Source organism: Microcaecilia unicolor, chromosome 6, assembly GCF_901765095.1.
Source record: "Microcaecilia unicolor chromosome 6, aMicUni1.1, whole genome shotgun sequence".
Classification (NCBI taxonomy): Eukaryota; Metazoa; Chordata; class Amphibia; order Gymnophiona; family Siphonopidae; genus Microcaecilia; species Microcaecilia unicolor.
The window spans coordinates 23,259,290-23,280,627 of record NC_044036.1 but is presented as its reverse complement, the minus strand read 5'-3'; the positions used below and the strand labels follow the sequence as shown (position 1 = coordinate 23,280,627).

Genomic DNA, 21,338 nt, shown 5'->3' with positions numbered 1-21,338 from the left:
CTGGGGCAGCGGGGGCATTGGCTGCGGCAGTAGGGGGCAGCAGCATGGCGGTAGGGGGGGTGTCGGGCAGCAGCCGGGCAGGGGGCCCAGACCACCTTCAGTGCCCGGGGTACCAGACCACTCTCAGTCCACCCCTGCTTGGGGGTGATTGTGTCTGATGACCTTAAAGTGGCCAACAGGTAGAGAAAGCAACAATCAAATCCAGAAGGATGCTTGGGTGCATAAGGAGAGGGATGACCCGCAGGAAGAAAGAGGTGATGGTGCCCTTGTATAAGTCTCTTGTGAGGCCCCATTTAGAGTATTGTATGCAATTCTGGAGACCGCACCAACAAAAAGATATAAACAGGATGAAGACGGTCCAGAGGGCGGCTATGTAAAACACATATAGGGCTTATGAACCTCAACATGTATACGCTGGAAGAGAGGAAGGAAAGAGGAGATATGGTAGAAACATTTAAATATCTCAGTGGCATTAATGTACAGGAAGAGAGCCTTTTTCAAATGAAGGAAAATTCTGGAATGAAGGGATGTACGATGAAGTTAAGAGGAAATAGGCATAGGAGGAATCTAAGAAAGTATTCATTGGCATGGAATGGCCTCTTGGTGGAGGTTGTGGAGAAAAGGACTGTGTCAGAGTTTAAGAAAGCATGGGACAAGCATGTAGGAAAAGGAGGAGTTAAGGGTTATGGAGGATGGGAAGACTGGATGGGCCATTTGGCCTTTATCTGCTGTCATATTTCTCTTTTTCTATATTCACTAGATATGCTCGGCGTAAACATAGAATTAATATTGCTTTGTTTTGTCTTTTTCAAGAGCACAGTTATCCACATCTGTAATATATGTTTTTTTTAATATATGTGAGATAGTGGTTATAACCACTATTTCTTTAAATCAACAATAATGGGGTCAGTGTTGAAATCACTTAAGACCCACCTGTTTAAAAAGGCATACCCTACCGACACTAAAGTTCGTAATGGCCATCACACAACTCTTCCGTTGTACAATTCCTTTAAGTGGTCCTACAACATGAGCCTTATCCTTCCACAACATCACCTTGTATTTGTTTACTCCGGAGTCTGCAAACAGCTCTCCGGCACTATGTAAGCCACATTGAGCCTGCAAATAGGTGGGGAAATGTGGGATACAAATGTAACAAACAAACAAATAACAAACAAATGCTTGAGATTTGGAATTGTCAACAACTTTTGAAACTCCCCTGGCGATCCACCTAGCTACGCCTTTGGGTGTGTTGCTTGACTAGAACTTAAGCATGGAAAATTAGGTCAATTTGCTACTCTATTTTTTTGTTAAGTTGCATTGGCTTCCAGTTGAAGCTAGGGTACTTTTTAAACTGGGTTGCTTTTCATTTAAGCCCTCGATATATGCTCTCTCTAGGCTAGCATGCTTTTCAGATTCAGCTTTACGATAAATTATTCTCAAACAATCTTTTTTCTCCTTCTCTAATCCTCGGGGGAAGTATTTCAAAGGAAGTGTTTACTAGACTGTTTTCTTATCAGGGAGATAAGTACATAAGTACATAAGTAGTGCCATACTGGGAAAGACCAAAGGTCCATCTAGCCCAGCATCCTGTCACCGACAGTGGCCAATCCAGGTCAAGGGCACCTGGCACGCTCCCCAAACGTAAAAACATTCCAGACAAGTTATACCTAAAAATGCGGAATTTTTCCAAGTCCATTTAATAGCGGTCTATGGACTGTCCTTTAGGAATCTATCTAACCCCTTTTTAAACTCCGTCAAGCTAACCGCCCGTACCACGTTCTCCGGAAACGAATTCCAGAGTCTAATTACACGTTGGGTGAAGAAAAATTTTCTCCGATTCGTTTTAAATTTACCACACTGTAGCTTCAACTCATGCCCTCTAGTCCTAGTATTTTTGGATAGCGTGAACAGTCGCTTCACATCCACCCGATCCATTCCACTCATTTTTTTATACACTTCTATCATATCTCCCCTCAGCCGTCTCTTCTCCAAGCTGAAAAGCCCTAGCCTTCTCAGCCTCTCTTCATAGGAAAGTCGTCCCATCCCCACTATCATTTTCGTCGCCCTTCGCTGTACCTTTTCCAATTCTACTATATCTTTTTTGAGATACGGAGACCAGTACTGAACACAATATACACCTCTTCCCTGGGCTCGTTGATCTCATCACATGGATTCCAGTACCATCTCTATGCTGATGACACCCAGCTTTACCTCTCCACTCCCGACATCATAATCGAAACCCAGGCCAAAGTTTCGGCCTGCCTTTCCGACACCGCTGCCTGGATGTCCAACCGGCATCTGAAACTGGACATGGCTAAGACTGAGCTCCTTGTCTTTCCACTCAAACCCTCTTCTCCTCTTCCCCCACTTTCCGTCTCTGTTGACATCCTCCCCGTCTCTTCAGCCCGCAATCTCGGAGTCATTTTCGACTCCTCCCTCTCCTTCTCTGCCCATATCCAGCACACAGCTAAGACCTGTCGCTTCTTCCTCTATAATATTAGCAAAATTCGCCCATTCCTTTCTGAACAGACCACCCGAACCCTCGTCCACTCGCTCGTTACCTCTCGTCTTGACTATTGCAACCTTCTCCTCACTGGCCTCCCGCTTAGCCACCTATCCCCCCTTCAATCTGTCCAAAACTCCGCCGCACGTCTTATCTACCGCGTGAACCGATACTCTCATATCACCCCTCTCCTCAAGTCGCTTCACTGGCTCCCAATCCGCTACCGTATACAATTCAAGCTTCTCCTATTGACCTTCAAGTGCACTCAATCTGCAGCCCCCCATTACCTCTCTACCCTCCTCTCCCCATATGTTCCCACCCGTAACCTCCGCTCTCAGGACAAATCACTCCTATCTGTACCCTTCTCCACCACCGCTAACTCCAGACTCCGCCCCTTCTGCCTCGCTTCACCTTATGCCTGGAACAGACTTCCTGAGCCCATACGCCGTGCATCCTCCCTGCCCATTTTCAAGTCCTTACTCAAGGCCCATCTCTTCTCCCTTGCTTTTGGCGCCTAACCACCTTCCCCATTCCTGATACCTACACTGACTACATAGCTTATTACCTTTAGATTGTAAGCTCTCTTGAGCAGGGACTGTCCTTCCCCTTGTCTAAACTTGTACAGTGCTGCGTAACCCTGGCAGCGCTATAGAAATGCTAAGTAGTAGTAGTAGTAGGCTGCTTCTCTATGGCCCATTTTGTCATCTATTGTAAGTTGCATGCCTAGTTATGCTACCTTTAAAAAGACTTAAAGACACTGTTGTGTTATAAACATGTGGTAGGCAAGCAATTATAGAGTAATGTGCACTGTTATGCTATGATTATTTACTGTTACATCCTAGATATTTTAAAAATCTATTATCTTGGTTGTAACCCGCTTTGAACTATTTTTTGGTATTAGAGGGCTATAAATGAGCTAACTGTAACTATAACTATGCTAATTTACAAAAACTAATGGGTGGAGGAAGGGACACTGAGGACTCCCAAAACACACATTGGCCGCTGTCATGGACAGGATGCTGGGCTTGATTACTACTACTACTATTTAGCATTTCTATAGCGCTACAAGGCGTACGCAGCGCTGCACAAACATAGAAGAAAGACAGTCCCTGCTCAAAGAGCTATGTAATAAAAGTGAGCCAAGTATAGGACAATCAAGCCATTGTGACATCACTGATGAGGTTGGCTCTTATTGGTGGCCTGAGGCATTATGACATCACAATATTAGCTCTGGTTACAAGAGACTACTACTACTACTATTTATCACTTCTATAGCACTACAAGGCATACACAGCGCTGTACACCATACATGAAATGACAGTCCCTGCTCAAAGAGCTTACAATCTAATAGACAAAAAATAAATAAAGTAAGCAAATCAAATCAATTAATGTGTACAGGAAGGAGGAGAAGAGGGTAGGTGGAGGCGAGTGGTTACGAGTCAAAAGCAATGTTAAAGAGGTGGGCTTTCAGTCTAGATTTAAAGGTGGCCAAGGATGGGGCAAGACGTAGGGGCTCAGGAAGTTTATTCCAGGCGTAGGGTGCAGCGAGACAGAAGGCGCGAAGTCTGGAGTTGGCAGTAGTGGAGAAGGGAACAGATAAGAAGGATTTATCCATGGAGCGGAGTGCACGGGAAGGGGTGTAGGGAAGGACGAGTGTGGAGAGATACTGGGGAGCAGCAGAGTGAGTACATTTATAGGTTAGTAGAAGAAGTTTGAACAGGATGCGAAAACGGATAGGGAGCCAGTGAAGGGTCTTGAGGAGAGGGGTAGTATGAGTAAAGCGACCCTGGCGGAAGATGAGACGGGCAGCAGAGTTTTGAACCGACTGGAGAGGATGGACCCTTGGTCTTTTCCCAGTGTGGCATTACTTATGTACATTATTAGATTTATTGTCATTGTATATGGTACCATAAATGTCATCAAAACTCATTGGGTTCCTCTTTTTGGTTTAGTTTATTCTTGGGAGTTTTGCCTTTTCAGTTTTGGACTTGTTTGAACTTTACAAACACTGACCTTGGTCACAACAGATTCTACTCTCACCTCCAGAAGGCCACAGTTCTCTCAGTATAGGAGACAACTCCTACCAGAAGACAGTATCAACAATTTCGTAGACAAAGGCAGTAAATATCTCAATATCAGCTCAACATACTGAAACGAAAGAAACTGAAGAAAACAAAAGCCTCTAACGTTAGGTCAAGCCAATCAGCAACTTTTTAACTTAAAAGCCCAAGTACAGCCAACCCCATAACTCAGAAACAGGTTAGCCAGTCTGCAGATGGTTTTTTGGCATCATTCTATAAGGAATAGACTCAGATCACTATGGACAGCTGGGTACTGAGCACTATAAAGCATGGCTATTGTTTGAGGATCCTCATCGTTCCACAAGACTGTCCCTATTATTGTCCCACCCATGACCAGCAAACAGACATCCTTCAAGAGGGAGTGCATTCCCTTATTAGAACAAGGACAACAGATATCGCTCCCCCTTCCCACAGCTCTTCCCTTCCCAAATAAAGACTTTCCCCCCAGATTCTATACAGTGCACCTAGAGATCCGTGCCGAAATCCAAGCGTATTCTGTAACAATGTGTCTAAGTTAATTGGCTTAACAAGTCAATCAAAATTGTTAACAGTATTTAACAATAATGAGCACTAATTGACAATATTTAGAATTTACGTGCACAACTCCCAAAGCGTATTCTATAACGCACTGCACCTAAATTTGAATGCGTGCAGGCAAAAAAGAGCATGGTTATAGGCGGGGAAATGGGCATTTCATGGGCGTTTCCAAATTTACGTGCGATATTATAGAATATGGCCCTCTGTACCTAAATTTATATGATGGGATTTACGCCACATTTTCATTGATGTAAATGGAGACACTTAGTTTTAGGTGCTGTGATATCAACTAAGTGTATTCTATATACCAGTGGCGTAGCTACGTGGGGCCTGGGCCCCCATAGATTTGGCCCTGGACCCCCCTGCCAACGACCCTCTCAACCCCCCCTCTCGCCGCCAACCCGCCATCACCGTCGCCTGCCTTTGCTGGCGGGGGACCCCAACCCCCACCAGCCGAGGTCCTCTTCTTCCTGCAAAAGGCTTCCTTCTGTTCCTGACGTTCCTGGGGTCCCCCGCCAGCAAAGGTAGGCGATGGTGGGTTGGCAGCGGGAAGGGGGCCAAGAGGGTCGTCAGCAGGGGGGAGCAAAGTTGGTGGTGGCGAGGTCGGCAATGGCAATGGCCGAAGTTTGGCTATGCCCCTGCTATATACTGTGCCTAAATCTAGGTGTTGCACATGGAATACGCTTAGGTGGAAATGCTTTCTACACAGATTTTTCTAGGCACTATATATAGAATCTGGCCCTTTATTCAAGGTATTTCATCATCTCAAATAAATCAAAAGGCCTGCATCACATTGTAGATCAGGATCTGAACAAGTGCCTCCTTCTATAAGAAACATTCTGAGGGGTCCTTTTACAAAGGCGCGCTGAAAAATGGTTTGCGGTAGTGTAGGTGCCGCACGTCCATTTTGGGTCTGGGACCTTACCGCCAACCATTGACCTAGTGGTAAAGACTCACATGGTGACTGGGCAATAAATGACCTACATGTGCCAAATGCCACATGGCACGCGTCCGTTACACGCGCCCGAAAATAAAAAATATTTTTCAGAAGCGCGTATCGGACGCGTTCTGAAAATGAATTTACTGCAAGAGCCACGCGGTAGTCGGGTGGTAACTCCATTTTGGTGCACGTTGGGCACATGTTGGGCTCACGTAGACACATAAGTACATAAGTATTGCCATACTGGGAAAGACGAAAGGTCCATCAAGCCCAGCATCCTGTTTCCAACAGTGGCCAATCCAGGTCACTTAAGTGGCTTAGTAAAAGGGCCCCTGAATGTATTCTGTAGCCACTATCTTTTCGTTTCTGACTGAAGGAGATTGACTATGCTCATAGATTTGCATTTTACATGCGCATATCTCATTCATCTAGCCACAGAAAAGGAGAACCATGGAGCCTGTATCACTTCTTGTAAAATAAAATCCACAATTAGAAAACCTAAGACAAGTAATAAAAGACTTACTACTTATGAAGCATGAACTACTGAAAGAAATATCCCCTACGCTTCCAGCTCTAGATTTCTAGCAATCACTTAATTTGAAACAAAAAAATCTGTAAGGTGTACACTTCAAACCGAATCCCAAACAGAAGAAAATAGCACAAAACCCTGTAAGTCATCACAATGAAAAGTTATGCCAGCCAGTGCCGTAGCGAGGGCTAATTGCACCCGGGGCGGGTCGCTGCTGCGCACCCCCCCCCCCCGGGTGCAGCACGGCGCGCCCCCCCCCCCCTCTGCGGCGCACCCCCCCTCCGGACCACGATCCCCCCCCCGGACCGCATTCTTACCTGCAGGAGGGCCGATCCGCCCCGAGTGCACGTCACTCGGAGCTGCGTCGGCCCCGCTGGTTCCCCGCTCTCTCTGCCCCGGAACAGGAAGTAACCTGTTCCGAGGCAGAGGGAGCAGGGAACCAGCGGGGCCGGCACCCCCCGAGCGCGTGCACCCGGGGCGGACCGCCCCTCCCGCCCCCCCTTCCTACGCCACTGATGCCAGCACACATTACAGGATCTTATAGCCATCCACCTGGGAAAGACATTCAAAATAAAAGGTTCTCTTTCAGGTTTCTCTGTGAAAAATAGTGGTCATGACCCAATGCATAGCAGGTGAAAAAGGATGCTACAACAGTGGAACATGATATAGATTAAGGACATGTATTGGTCTTTGTAGACACAGAATAAAGTATAACAGAGAAAAACAAATAAGAGTTCAGTAGGTAAACATTTCTTCTTTATGACCTTACAGTCATGGGTACTTCAAGGAAACTTCAGGAGTTTACAAGCACAGAAAACATTTGAATTTAGGATATCAAATACTTTGGGGTAGATTCAGTAAATGGTGCCCAAAGTTAGATGCCGGGATCAGTGGTGTAGCTACGTGGGGCCACGGGGGCCTGGGCCCCTGTAGATTTGGCCCTGGACCCCCCTCCCGCCGCCAACCTGCTGTCGCCTACCTTTGCTGGCGGGGGACCCCAACCCCCGCCAGCCGAGGTCCTCTTCTTCCGGCGCAAGGCTTCGCTCTGTTCCTGAGTCTGACGTCCTGCAGGACGTCAGACTCAAAAACAGGGGTCCCCCGCCAGCCAAGGTAGGTGACAGTGGCGGCGGGGGAGGGTTGGCGGTGGGAGGGGGGTCGAGAGGGTCGGCGGCGGGGGGGGGGGGGGGGTCAAAGTTGTTGGTGGTGGCGGCGGTGGTGGTCGGTGGCGCCTGGGGGGGGGGGGACTAAAATGTGCCCCCTCATCTTGGGCTCTGGACCCCCCTCCTGCCGAAGTCTGGCTACACCCCTGGTCCAGGATGATGCATGCTAAGCATGAATTCAGTAATGGGAGAACGTGCAGAACTGTTTTTATAGAAAACTAGCTTGTGTGAGCATTTATGCCTGTCGCAGGCTGGTGTAAATGGCCACGCCTAGATACAGGCGTGGAAGTGGAAGAATTCTAGAACTCCACACCTAAATCCTGGGAATGCTCATGGCTCACCCGTGCCCCTCCCTTGGCCACACCCCCTTTAGAGTTGCTCGTGAGAGAAGTTAGGTGCTCAGTTTACAGAATGGGGTGTAAGTCAGTTACAGCTGCAACTGCTAATTAAGTGCCAATTAGTGCTTGTTAGCATCAATTATTGGTACTTATCTCCAATTAAGTGCCAATTTATTAGCTAATTATGTTATAAGTGTGACTGACCCTATTCTATAACTGGATCCGCATTTCTGCAGACAACTTTAGGCACCATTTATAGAATTGTGAGGTTTGACATTAATATAATAGGGGAAGGGAAAGGGAACTGGGACTTGACATACCGCCTTTCTGAGGTTTTTGCAACTACATTCAAAGCGGTTTACATATATTCAGGTACTTATTTTGTACCAGGGGCAATGGAGGGTTAAGTGACTTGCCCAGAGTCACAAGGAGCTGCAGTGGGAATCGAACTCAGTTCCCCAGGATCAAAGTCCACTGCACTAACCACTAGGCTACTCCTCCACTCATTCCACCAATAAGAGCCAACCTCATCAGTGATGTCACAATGGCTTCACTGCTCGATACTTGGCTCACTTCTGATATTGTGATGTCATAAGGGAAAGGGGGAAAGGGAAATGGGACTTGATATACCGCCTTTCTGAGGTTTTTGCAACTACATTCAAAGCGGTTTACATATATTCAGGTACTTATTTTGTACCAGGGGCAATGGAGGGTTAAGTGACTTGCCCAGAATCACAAGGAGCTGCAGTGGGAATTGAACTTGGTTCCCCAGGATCAAAGTCAACTGCACTAACCACTAGGCTACTCCTCCATTAAGAGACAATAGAGACATTGGTTTTCTCAGGGCCCAGGGCAGAGCCACTGCCATCCTCCCCCCCCCCCCCCCCCCCACTCGGAACGCAGCCACTGCCCTTAGCCCACTTGGGACACAGCCGCTACTGCCCCTCACTCACTTTCTTGGGCCGCCACCGCCCCCTACCTTCCTGTGTCTGCTCCTCCCCAGCCTCTACAGGGGTCCTGGCACCAAAGTCTATCTCTCTCCCACTCCTGTGTATTGGGACTGGGTTATCGCATTAACACAATCACCCTGATCCCGACAGGAGCGGGAGAGAGACAGACCCAGGCACTGGACCCACCTTGGAGGCCAGACTCAGGGAATCTTGCCTCCCCCCCCCTCTCGGCAGCCCTGGGTTTTCTCATCCATTATAAGAAACTAGTAAAAAAGGCCCGTTTCTGACACAAATGAAACGGGTGCTAGCAAGGTTTTCCTCGGCTCCCCTGCAGCCACCCATGTCCAGCGACCCTCCTCTCCCTCTGCACCCACTGCAGCCACCCATGTCCACCGAACCTCCTCTCTCCCCTGCCCTCCCTCCTGCCACCCATGTCCAGCGACCCCCTGCCCCCCCTGCAGTTACCTCTGGTGTTATTCTGGTCACAATGGATATACAATGACTATAGAGCAACATTCCCCATGCATATGGCACTACTAAAATATGATGGCGCACTAAGGGTAGGAAGTTCCGCCTGGCTGCTGCGGTGGCCCAGCGGTACTTCCTGTTTAGCAAGCGGTAAGCCTGCATTGGGCTTACCGCTGCTTAGTAAAAGGGGCTTTTAGTTTGTGACAAAGTAGCTGCACTGATTATTGCAGAAATGCCCACTCTCCACCACCCCCCTGGACACACCCCCTCCACGGTAAAAATAGCCTGGAACTTACCGTGGGATGCCTGAGCTTGGAAAAAGGACAAATACATTTTTAAGCTGAGTTAAGGGAGGTTAAGTGACTTGCCCAACGTCACACAAAGAACATTAGTGGGATTTGAACCCTGTTTTTCCCAGTTCCAATCTCTCCACTTTCGTATGTTTATTTGTAAATTGGCTTCTCCCGCACCATATGCGGACAAATGCACGTTGACTCCTGCAAACCCTTATACATATTTTACAAAAGGCTCCGCATTCGGCTGAGCTTTTGCACAATACTGCTGAAACTGAGAATGTCCCAACTTGGACGTCTCGATTCCTACTTCAGCTTTCTAAATAAAATGGGTCTTCACGTATTAACAACTCTGAACCAGTTCCCTATGTTGTTAACTGGTACGACTGTACAGGTCTTTATCTGCCGTCATCTACTATGTCATGTGCAACATTTATGTTGATTTTTTTTTTTTGTGTTTCCTTGAACAAGAAACATAAACGTGAGGGAAAAAAAATATTTTCAGCTGTCACACCACTGTTTACTTTAAAGGAGGGTCTCTCAACAGTTCCCAATCAGAGGGATTCCCTAAATTGTGCTTTGGTATCTGTCCCTGCATTAATGCTACTAAATCAACAAGTGACTTTAAAATGTGCTGTAATTCTGATTGGATGAAACAAATTACAAATCAACATTTTTTTCTTACATTATTATTATTTTTAAAGTTCAACAAGTTTTAAAATGAGGATTCACTTAATAAAATATTTGACTACAACAGCAAGCCATCAACAGAATGCAGTTGTAAAGCCCAAGACTTGCATAGCCTTTTCAATCTCAGGTTAAAAGGTTAATGAATTTCTCAAGGCATCTTGAACTAAGGATTTTTCCAATTTAATCTAATGGTTTAATGTATTTGTATCCTCTTACCTTTATGGTTTTGGTCTGGAGTCTGAGTCCGTTTAAAGTGTTAATGGCTTTCTCTGCATCCTTTGGGTCAATATAGTTAACAAATCCATACCCTAAACTCTGCCCTGTTGGGAAATAGGAAACAAAAAAGAATTCAGTATTTTTTTTTTTTCAGCACATGTCAGATTTCCAGTTCTGTTTTTATAACGGTTTTCTATCATTTCCCCCCTCAATTGTCAGCACGTTTTTCTACATTTAACACTAAGGGTTAGTTCAGTGGTTCCCAAACCTGGTCCTGGAGGCACCCCAGCCAGTCAGATTTTCAGGCTATCCACAGTGAATATTCATGAGAGAGATTTGCATTCATTGAAGGCACTGCATGTGTGTCTTTCATGAATATTCATTGTGGATATCCTGAAAACCTGACTGGCTGGGGTGCCAGGTCTGGGACACACTGGGTTAGTTATTAAAGTGTGTTACAGCAATAACATATGCTATTTGGCCCTTAACACGTGTTAAACAGCAATAATGTAATGCATGTTAATTTAAATTATTGTGAGATGCATAATAATGAGATGCAAAGTTAACACATGGCTCGATGCTCCCAGGGCACTATCTTAAAGGGGTCGCTGTGGGTATAAAATGAAACGCTTCCCCCTCCCCCCGGGAGGATACACCTGACTCCCACATCCCCCAGCAGCCAAGCCCTAGCCCCCTCTCACAAGGACCTGTACCCCTTCTCACCCCAATGACTCCACCCTCTCTAGATCTCCGCAGGCCTACTAGAAGTTACTCCCCGTGATCTAATGGAGGTAGGGGCAGGAGCGATCCTGAGTCGCTCTTGCCCATGCCGGCAACAGGTTCAAAATGGCACCTGTGATCCCTAGTGAGGCTGCTTGGGTGAGAAGGGGGTGATTCAGGGGTATCTCTAGGAGGGGGGGGGGGAGAGGAGAACTGATGCTGTTTATTCATGGCGGTCTCTTTAAGATATGCCCCTGGGAGAGTGTATTATTCATGTACTGTGGGTTTATTGACTCCCATAATAAACTAAGATGTGGGAAAAGCCCAACTTTTATCACACTTTAATAACTACCCACCTAAGGTGATTACTTACCAAAATGCAATGGCATGTAAATGTGTGTTCTCCTGTGTTGTTAGTAAAGAGGTCCCATTAATTTTAATGGAGTCTATTTACGAACAATGCACATTAATATGTCATTGTGCTTGATTAAAAGGCCCCTTTGAAAGATAAAATTGTGATGATGTTGATGCTTTAAGTAATTTATTTATTTATTTATCTCATTTGTATCCCACCTTTTCCCACTGATAGCAGGCTCAAAGTGGCTTAAAAAATATTGTAGTAAGTTACAATGCAAGAAGTACAATTTTTCAAATTTAGCAGAATAAGAAAACTAACAGTTAAACAACGATGGGTATTGAAGTAGGATACAAATAACAATTAATAAGTAGTAAATATGAAAGATAAGATGTAATTAGAGTCTATTGGATCTTATAATAGTAAGGGATAATTATGATTATGTTGAACCTGGGGAATAAGCCTTCTTGAACAATACTGTTTTCAATGATTTCCTAAAGTTTAGATAGTTCAGGGTAGTTTTTGTTAATTTGTTAATTAATTAATTAGTTAATTAATTTGTTAATGACAATAAAGTTCGCTTAACCATATAAACACGTTTCCAAAATATATATTAATAAAACCCAGAAATATATAAGATCACACCTTTTCACTGGATTAACACAATACATTGTAGGTCTAGATTTCAGGAGCTAAAGCTTACTCAGGTTAAGACAGAATGAGCAAAAGATGGCAATGCTAGAAAATATAAGTGAATCATGAAAAACATTCCAATGATGGTCTGAACAGTCATGGTACAGGGGAAGATGGATGGGTGATTAGAAAGTGTCAGGCAGCAAAATTTTATAGCTTATAATGCATTAGAATATCCAGATCACTGCGAAGTCTTTTCTTGTTAAATTCCAAGTATCTTATCATGTAACTTCAAAAATCTTAAATTCCTCAATTGTTAAAGCTTCATTTGACGATCCTGATTATAAGGTCATTGACTCTTCTCTAGTTTCGAAAAGTGGAGATGTCACCTTGGCCCGTTTTGTGCCATCCATCTATTCCCTGTACTTGGAGTCAAAATATGGAACTCTACCTATTCCCATCAGAACAGAAAACAGCTGCCTCAACTTCAGAAAGAGGCTAAAAACCTTTCTCTTCCCAAAGACTGCTTCATAATAATCCATCGTGACTTCTTCTTCCTAGGATCATCCATTATCCTTTCCTTTAATGTTTTAGTCTCATGCATTATCCCAACGGTCTCTAATATTTTTCATACCTCAAACTAACACTATCCGCTTTTGTCTCGCCTAGAATGTAAACCACACTGAAAGGAGATATTAACGGTACACAAGAATTGAATTGAATCTTTATATGTGGCCTATTGAACACATATAGCATCCTTCTTCACATCTTTCACACCAGGGGCATAGCCACAGGTGGGCCTGGACCGGCCCAGGCCCAGCCACATTTGCTCCAGGCCCACCCAGCCTCTTCTGCCCGCTCTCCCCGTCTGCGTGGTCTGCTCACTTTTACTGCCCTGAAGCGCCATTCTCCCTCAAGCACCAGCGATTCTCATAGCTAGCCTTCTGCTAGCGCGTCATCAGGGCCTCTTCTCAACCATGTCCCGCCTACTCTGCAACTTCCTGCGTCCCACCTTTGCGGAAAACAGGAAGTTGCAGAGTAGGCAGGATGTGCCTGAGAAGAGGCTCAGACGACGCGCGCTGGCAGAAGGCTGGCTATGGGAATCGCCGGTGCTGGAGGGAGAACGGCGCTTCAGGTCAGTAAAAATGACCAGAACTGACCATGTGCAGGGGGCTGTCGCGGGGGGAGGGGGGGGGGTAGTGGATGGAGAGGAAATGCGGTAGCGGCAGGCGAATGGAGAGGAAATGCGGCGGCGGCGGGCAGGGGGGTGGTAGCGGGTGGAGAGGAAATGCGAGGCCTGTGCCCACCCAGTCCACCTCCAGGCCCATCTAAAAATTAAACTCTGGCTACGCTACTGTTTCACACTGCATAATATTTACTATATCAGGTGTTCTCAACCCAATCCTTGGGACACACGTAGCCAGTCAGGTTTTCAGGATACTCACAATGAATATTCATGAGGGAGATTTGCACACAATGGAAATAGTGCATGCTAATTTATCTCATGCATATTTGTTGTGGGGAGGGGGCATGGGTGGGATGTCGGCATGTCAAGCATCAATGCACTTATCTTATAGAATACAATACGATGCCCGTGTAGATTGGCACATTTACGTCTGCCCACTTATACCTGTCACTGACCTGGTGGAAGCAGGTGCACCACCTTCTTGGTGCCCCAATGTGGGATTTGTGTAAGTATTCTAAAATGAGATCAGGGCACCCTGATGCCGTTATAGAACTGGTGCTTCATCAGGGTGTAAAAAGGAGGTGCCAGTTTACAAAATTGTTCCATAACAGTCCATCATACTACTACTACTACTTATCATTTCTATAGCGCTACTAGACGTATGCAGCGCTGTACACTTGAACATGAAGAGACAGTCCCTGCTCGACAGAGCTTACAATCTAATTAGGACAGACAAACAGGACCAATAAGAGATAAGGGAGTATTAAAGTGAGGATGATAAAATAAGGGTTCTGAACAAGTGAATAAGAGTTAGGAGTTAAAAGCAGTATCAAAAAGGTGGGCATTTAGCCTAGATTTGAAGACGGCCAGGGATGGAGCTTGACGTACCGGCTCAGGAAGTCTATTCCAGGCGTATGGTGCAGCAAGATAAAAGGAACAGAGTCTGGAGTTAGCGGTGAAGGAGAAGGGTGCAGATAAGAGAGATTTACCCAGTGAACGGAGTTCCCGGGGAGGAGTGTAGGGAGAAATGAGAATGGAGAGGTACCGAGGAGCTGCAGAGTGAATGCGCTTATTGGTCAATAAGAGGAGTTTGAACTGTATGCGGAAACGGATAGGAAGCCAGTGAAGTGACTTGAGGAGAGGGCTAATATGAGCATAACGACACTGGCGGCATCATAGCAGTTTACAATTTAAAAAAGCCCATCCATGTAACATTTACTCACCAGAAAAGAGATGTACAAAACAGTATCATCACATATTCTCAAAGTTTAATTTTTATTTATTTTTATTTTGTTACATTTGTACCCCGCGCTTTCCCACTCATGGCAGGCTCAATGCGGCTTACATGGGGCAATGGAGGGTTAAGTGACTTGCCCAGAGTCTGTAAAAGTTGGCAAAAAAAGTTGGATTTAAGTTTAAGTTAACACCTGTGAAGACCGATGACAATGTTGATAAAGCCATAGGACTGTTTTAACCCATAAACTACCAAGCTAGACACTGGTTCCTTAGCTATACACATAAACCCCTAGTGATGCCTGCTCTTTTTTTTTAGCCTTTCTTACAGCAACATATCCAGGATTTTTAAACAGGGGGTGCATCTTCCACCCCCCATGCCACCCCTCATGTTGTCCTCCCGTGCCCCTCCCAAATCCATATCTCCAAATTAGTTCCGCTCCAGTCTTACCCGGGCAGCAGCAACAGCACTCACAGGCTGCCTGCTCTCACTCTGAACCATCCCACCCGTCACAAAACAGGAAGTCGTGTCAGAAGGGGCGGGAGTAAGCGAAAGTCCCGGTGCAGGCTCAGGCAGCCTTTGAGTGCTGCTGCCCGGGCAAAGACTGGAGCAGAGGTGATTTGAAGGCAGTCGTGGGGTGGGGGGGGGGGGGGGGGATTGCAGAGCTTTTCCGGGAACGGAAGTGAGAGATGTCAGACAGTTTATCTGCATTCTCCCTTCTTCCCTCCACAGCGGAGGGCTGGAGGGAGAATGCAGATAAACTGTCTGACAGGAGGTGCATAAGCAACACATGCACCTTGAATAGATACGCCACTGCTTGTATAAAATTCTCGCATTGTTTTCAACAAGCAAATTTAGACAGTGTTTTTCCTCATCTAAACAGCCTAGACAGCTATCTTCCATGAGTCCCAGAATCTTTCAACAAAGACTGTCTGTAATAACTTCCAGCGTGCTAATGGGAAACAATGTATAGCATGAGAATGTATAGCGTGATGCAGAAGACTTCGTCCCCTGGTAACTCGTCTAGTTCAACCTGGTACAGCATCTCACTCCTACGTAGGGTTGATCTGGAGAACTCTTGTCACAACCAATTACTCAGTCCTATCAGCGATTCTTTTTAACATTTATCTGCGTCTACTGTGTAATCTTCTATAGTCGTTGTAGGTTTCGTACAGAGTGTACGCTGATGATATTCGGTTTTTTTTTTCCTACCGACTAGGACTGACCCAGATGGTTCTTCCAGGTTAAAGGAAACCCTGACCGCAGTCCTTGATTGGATGACTCAAAATTGTTTGCAACTGAATATTTTGAAAAAAAAAAAAGAAGTTATGTATGTGGTAGTGGGAGGCGGGGCTGGTGGTTGGGAGGCGGGGATAGTGCCGGGCAGACTTATATGGTCTGTGCCAGAGCCAATGGTGGGAGGCAGGGATAGTGCTGGGCAGACTTGTACGGTCTGTGCCCTGAAAACGACAAGTACAAATCAAGGTAAGGTATACACAAAAAAGTGGCACATTTCTTGGGCAGACTGGATGGACCGTGCAGGTCTTTTTCTGCCGTCATCTACTATGTTACTATGTATGTGGTTTATGATCCATCCCTTGAAATGCCTGCTAGTTTATCGTTGTTAGGGGTGGATAGTAACAAGTCATTGCAGATTAAAAACTTAGGTATTTTACTGGATACCCCATTTTCTTTTAGAACTCAAGAAGGGTTGGTTCATAACGTATACTTCAAGATCCATATTCGAATCAAGTTGAAACCTCTATTATCGTGGCGTGAGTTTAAGCAGGCTGTTCAAGCAACGATTCTGGGGAGTTTGGATTATTGTAATGCGATGTACTTGGGGTTGCCTGGTTACTGTATTCAAGCACTTCAAGTGGTACAGAACTCAACAGTATGACTATTTGGGCTTGTTAGGACTAAGCGTGTAACTGTCTATCTGAAACAGCTAAAATGGTTATCTGAAAAGTATTGCTTATTGTACAAATTACTGTCACACATTGTGCTTTGTATCAGAAATCAACTTCTTATTTGCAGAAGGCTGATTATTTCGTTACATTTGTATCCCACATTTTCCCACCTATTGGTATGAGCTGGTACGTGTATTACGATCACAGGACCAATGTGATCTTGTTGTACCAGCCCTTCATCATTTCTGTTTGGATTTGACCAGGACTGGAGCATTTCCCACAGCAGCACCAGCAGAATGGAAGAAACTGTCCCCTGAGCTTAACAAAAGATCCACAGCTTACCTCTCTTAAGAAAAACTTGAGAGACTCTGCTTTGTCTGGCATTTTGTGTGCCTACTTGATTACCGTTTATTTGATCTGTTCACGGAGACCTTTATTGTTGTTTGTTGTTTTGATCGTATTTTATTATGTATGTGTTTTTGTATTACCCCCTTGGATAAAGACAGATTATAAATAAAAATTCTAAAAATTGTAAAAAATTCTATGATCCTTGAACGAGGAAATCATTTAGCTGCAGACCATTGTGTCCTTTGATAACTATGTTGTTAATGTGCAAAAAGACGAAAAAAAGAAAAAACAGGCATCCCTGGAATCAGGTTTATCACATCTTAGTAAACAGCTGAGGTAAGCCAAATGAAAGACTTCTGTTGAGAAAACACTATTCCCTGGTTTCTATATATAGTGCTCAAAATTACATGTGCAAATGTGGGCATGCGCTCAAATTTGTGCATGCAATTTAGAAAGAACCAATTATTGCTAATTGGGCGCTAACAATCAACTGTTGATGTTAATTGGCAATAATTTGCATTTACGCACACATTTTGCTAAGTGCTATTACAGTGATACCTCGGTTTTCGTCGATAATCCGTCCGAAAACAATCGTCGAAATCCGAAACCGACGAAAACCGAGGCAATTATTTCCATATGAATCAATGTAAATCCAATGACCAGGAGAACACGTGGGTCGCCCTTTGTTTTAGCAAAATTAGCAGCGAGGTCACATGGGCACGCCGACGAAATCCGAGACAAAGTTTCACGGAAAAAATCTACGAAAACCGAAACCGACGATAACCTGAAGTCAACGAAAACTGAGGTATTACTGTATATAAAGATGCGCACGTAAGTCTTTTAGTGCACAACTGAAAAGGGGGTGTGACCATGGGAGGAGCATGGGCGGGTCACGGGCATTTGCTAAAGATGTGCGCAGTATTAAAGAATTCGGGGGATCCGCACCTAATTTACACATGAGGATTTACACCAGGTTTCAGTTGGGCGTGGATCCCAGTGCTATGTACTATTCTGTAAATGGCATCCAGCTCGAGCGCCATTTATTTTGGGCGCCATTTACAGAATCTAGTCCTATTTTTCTAGGGCTAACCTGAGGCCTCTCAGATTGATATAAAACAAGCAAGACACAATGGCACTCTAGGTGTCATCGTTGATGGTACGTTGAAACCTTCTGCTCAGTGTGCTGCTGCGGCTAAGAAAGCAAATAGAATGTTAGGTATTATTGGGAAAGGAATGGAAAACAAAAATGAGGATGTTATAATGCCTTTGTATCGCTCCATGGTGCGACCGCACCTCGAATATTGTGTTTAATTCTGGTCACCGCATCTAAAAAAAGATATAGTGGAATTAGAAAAGGTGCAGAGAAGGGCAGTGAAAATGATAAAGGGGATGGGATGACTTCCCTATGAGGAAAGGCTAAAGCGGCTAGGGCTTTTCAGCTTGGAGAAAAGGTGGCTGAGGGGAGATATGATAGAGGTCTATAAAATAATGAGTGGAGTTGAACGGGTAGATGTGAAGTGTCTGTTTACGCTTTCCAAAAATACTAGGACTAGGGTTCATGCGATGAAGCTACAATGTAGTAAATTTAAAACAAATCAGAGAAAATGTTTCTTCACTCAACATGTAAACAAACTCTGGAATTTGTTGCCAGAGAATGTGGTAAAGGCGGTTAGCTTAGCGGGGTTTAAAAAGGTTTGGATGGCTTCCTGAAGACCGTTATTAAAATAGATTTTTAGGAAAATCTGGGATAAGCAGTATAAAATGTTTTGTACATTTTGGGGATCTTGCCGGGTATATGTGACCTGGATTGGCCACTGTTGGAAACAGGATGCTGGACCTTCGGTCTTTCCCAGTATGGCAATACTTATGTACTTATGTAAGACATGAATGCACTCTGTACTGTAAAAAAAAAAAAAAAGAATTTCCCTGACTGCTTGAACCCAGGACTCATGGAATTCTAAGACGTCCAAACACCAGGTATCTATATTAATTGCTATCAGAACAGGTGGGTACTATCGCCATTTCAACTTAGTCCAGAGAAAGTACTTGCATATCATAAATGTAACCTGCTTTGGTTGTATCACAGAAAGGCGGTATATCAGATCCCATTACCCTTACCTTTATCCTTCCAAAGGAAAGCAGGTAACACCCAAGGTTTCTGTGAAATCAGTAGCAGAAAACATGTTGGGAGTCTTTTAGTTATGCATCTGCTTGCTGTGACTTCTGTAACTAGCTCATACGAGCAACTTGATTAAAAGGTTTTTAAAAATCTGTAGAAAAGCTTTTGTCCTGCATTTTTCCTTTGACACAAAAGAATTCCAGGCTAAAGAGATGAACTTACAGAGATCTGAATTTTGTTTTTTTTAGGTTCCAAATGGACATGAAGTACCAAGATTTCAATGGGATTAGAAACAGTCAGAATGAGTAGTGATTTGAACAGTAGACTGGGGACCAGTAGACCTGAGTTTATCTAGCTTCTGCCACTGATTTTTTTTGTTACATTTGTACCCTGTGCTTTCCCACTCATGGCAGGCTCAATGCGGCTTACATGGGGCAATGGAGGGTTAAGTGACTTGCCCAGAGTCACAAGGAGCTGCCTGTGCCTGAAGTGGGAATCGAACTCAGTTCCTCAGTTCCACAGAACCAAAGTCCACCACCCTAACCACTAGGCCACTTCTCCACTGTTGCTACTATTTGAGACTCTACATGGAATGTTGCTATTCCACTAGCAACATTCCATGTAGAAGTCGGCCCTTGCAGATCACCAATGTGGCCGCGCAGGCTTCTGCTTCTGTGAGTCTGACGTCCTGCACGTACGTGCAGGACATCAGACTCACAGAAACAGAAGCCTGCACAGCCTTCTACTTGGAATGTTGCTAGTGGAATAGCAACACTCCATGTGGAATCTCCAATAGTAGCAACATTCCATGTAGAATCTCTAATAGTAGCAACAGAATCTCAAGAGTAGCAACATTCCATGTAGAATCTCCAATAGTAGCAACATTCCATGTAGAATCTCCAATAGTATCTATTTGATTTTTGTTACATTTGTACCCTGCGCTTTCCCACTCATGGCAGGCTCAATGCAGCTTACATGGGGCAATGGAGGGTTAAGTGACTTGCCCAGAGTCACAAGGAGCTGCCTGTCAGATGTCCTAAATGCTTTCCCTCATTTTTCATCTATGGGAAAAATAGCATTGCTGTTCAGCTCTGACAAATCCCTCCTCTCAGTACCCTTCTCCACCACCGCCAACTCCAGGCTCCGCCCTTTCTGCCTCGCCTCACCCCATGCTTGGAATAAACTCCCTGTGACCATTCGCCAGGCCCCCTCCCTGCCCATCTTCAAATCCTTACTCAAAGCCCATCTCTTCAATGTTGCCTTCAGCACCTAACCACCATACCTCTATTCAGGAAATCTAGACTGCCCCAACTTGACATGCCCTAACTTGACATTTCGTCCTTTAGATTGTAAGCTCCTTTGAGCAGGGACTGTCCTTCACTGTACAGCGCTGCGTAACCCTAGTAGCGCTCTAGAAATAGTAAGCAGTAGTTCTAATAGATATTTTCCATAAACAGCACGGTTGATCAAACATAAAGGTGATGACATCATCCAATAGTGCCAGGACAGAATCCTGCTTATTTTCGAAGGAGAAGGCCGGCCATCTTCCGACACAAATAGGGAGATGGCTGGCCATCTCCTAAACCTGGCCAAATTGGTATAATCGAAAGCCGATTTTGGCCGGCTTCAACTGCTTTCTGTCACAGGGCCAGCCAAAGTTAAAGGGGGCGTTTTGGCAGGGTACGGAAGGTGGGATGGGGCATGGTTACAAGATGGCCGGCTTCAGCCGATAATGGAAAAAAGAATGCCGGCTCTGACGAGCACTTGGCCAGCTTCACTTGGTCCATTTATTTTTAGGACCAAGCCTCAAAAAAGTGCCCCAACTGACCAGATGACCACCAGAGAGAATCGGGGATCACCTCCCCTTACTCCTCCAGTGGTCACCAACCCCCTCCCACCCAGCCTCTATGCCAGCCTCAAATGTCATACCCAGCTCCCTGACAGCAGTATGCAGGTCCCTGGAGCAGTTTTAGTGGGTGCTGCAGTGGACTTCAGGCAGGCAGACCAGGGCCCATCCCCACTACCTGTTACACTTGTGGTGGTAAATGTGAGCCCTCCAAAACCCACTATACCAACATCTAGGTGCTCCCCTTCACCCATAAGGGCTATGGTAGTGTTGTGCAGTTGT

The 21,338-nt window shown here is 45.2% G+C and overlaps 1 protein-coding gene across 1 annotated transcript in view; it reads right to left on the bottom strand.

Moving 5' to 3' along the window:
• ELAVL4 (ELAV like RNA binding protein 4) overlaps positions 1–21,338 on the bottom strand; it is a 303,168-nt gene that overhangs the window by 57,348 nt on the left and 224,482 nt on the right. Inside the window, 1 exon segment of the mRNA XM_030205825.1 lies at positions 10,706–10,809. Coding sequence (XP_030061685.1) covers positions 10,706–10,809 — 104 coding nt within the window.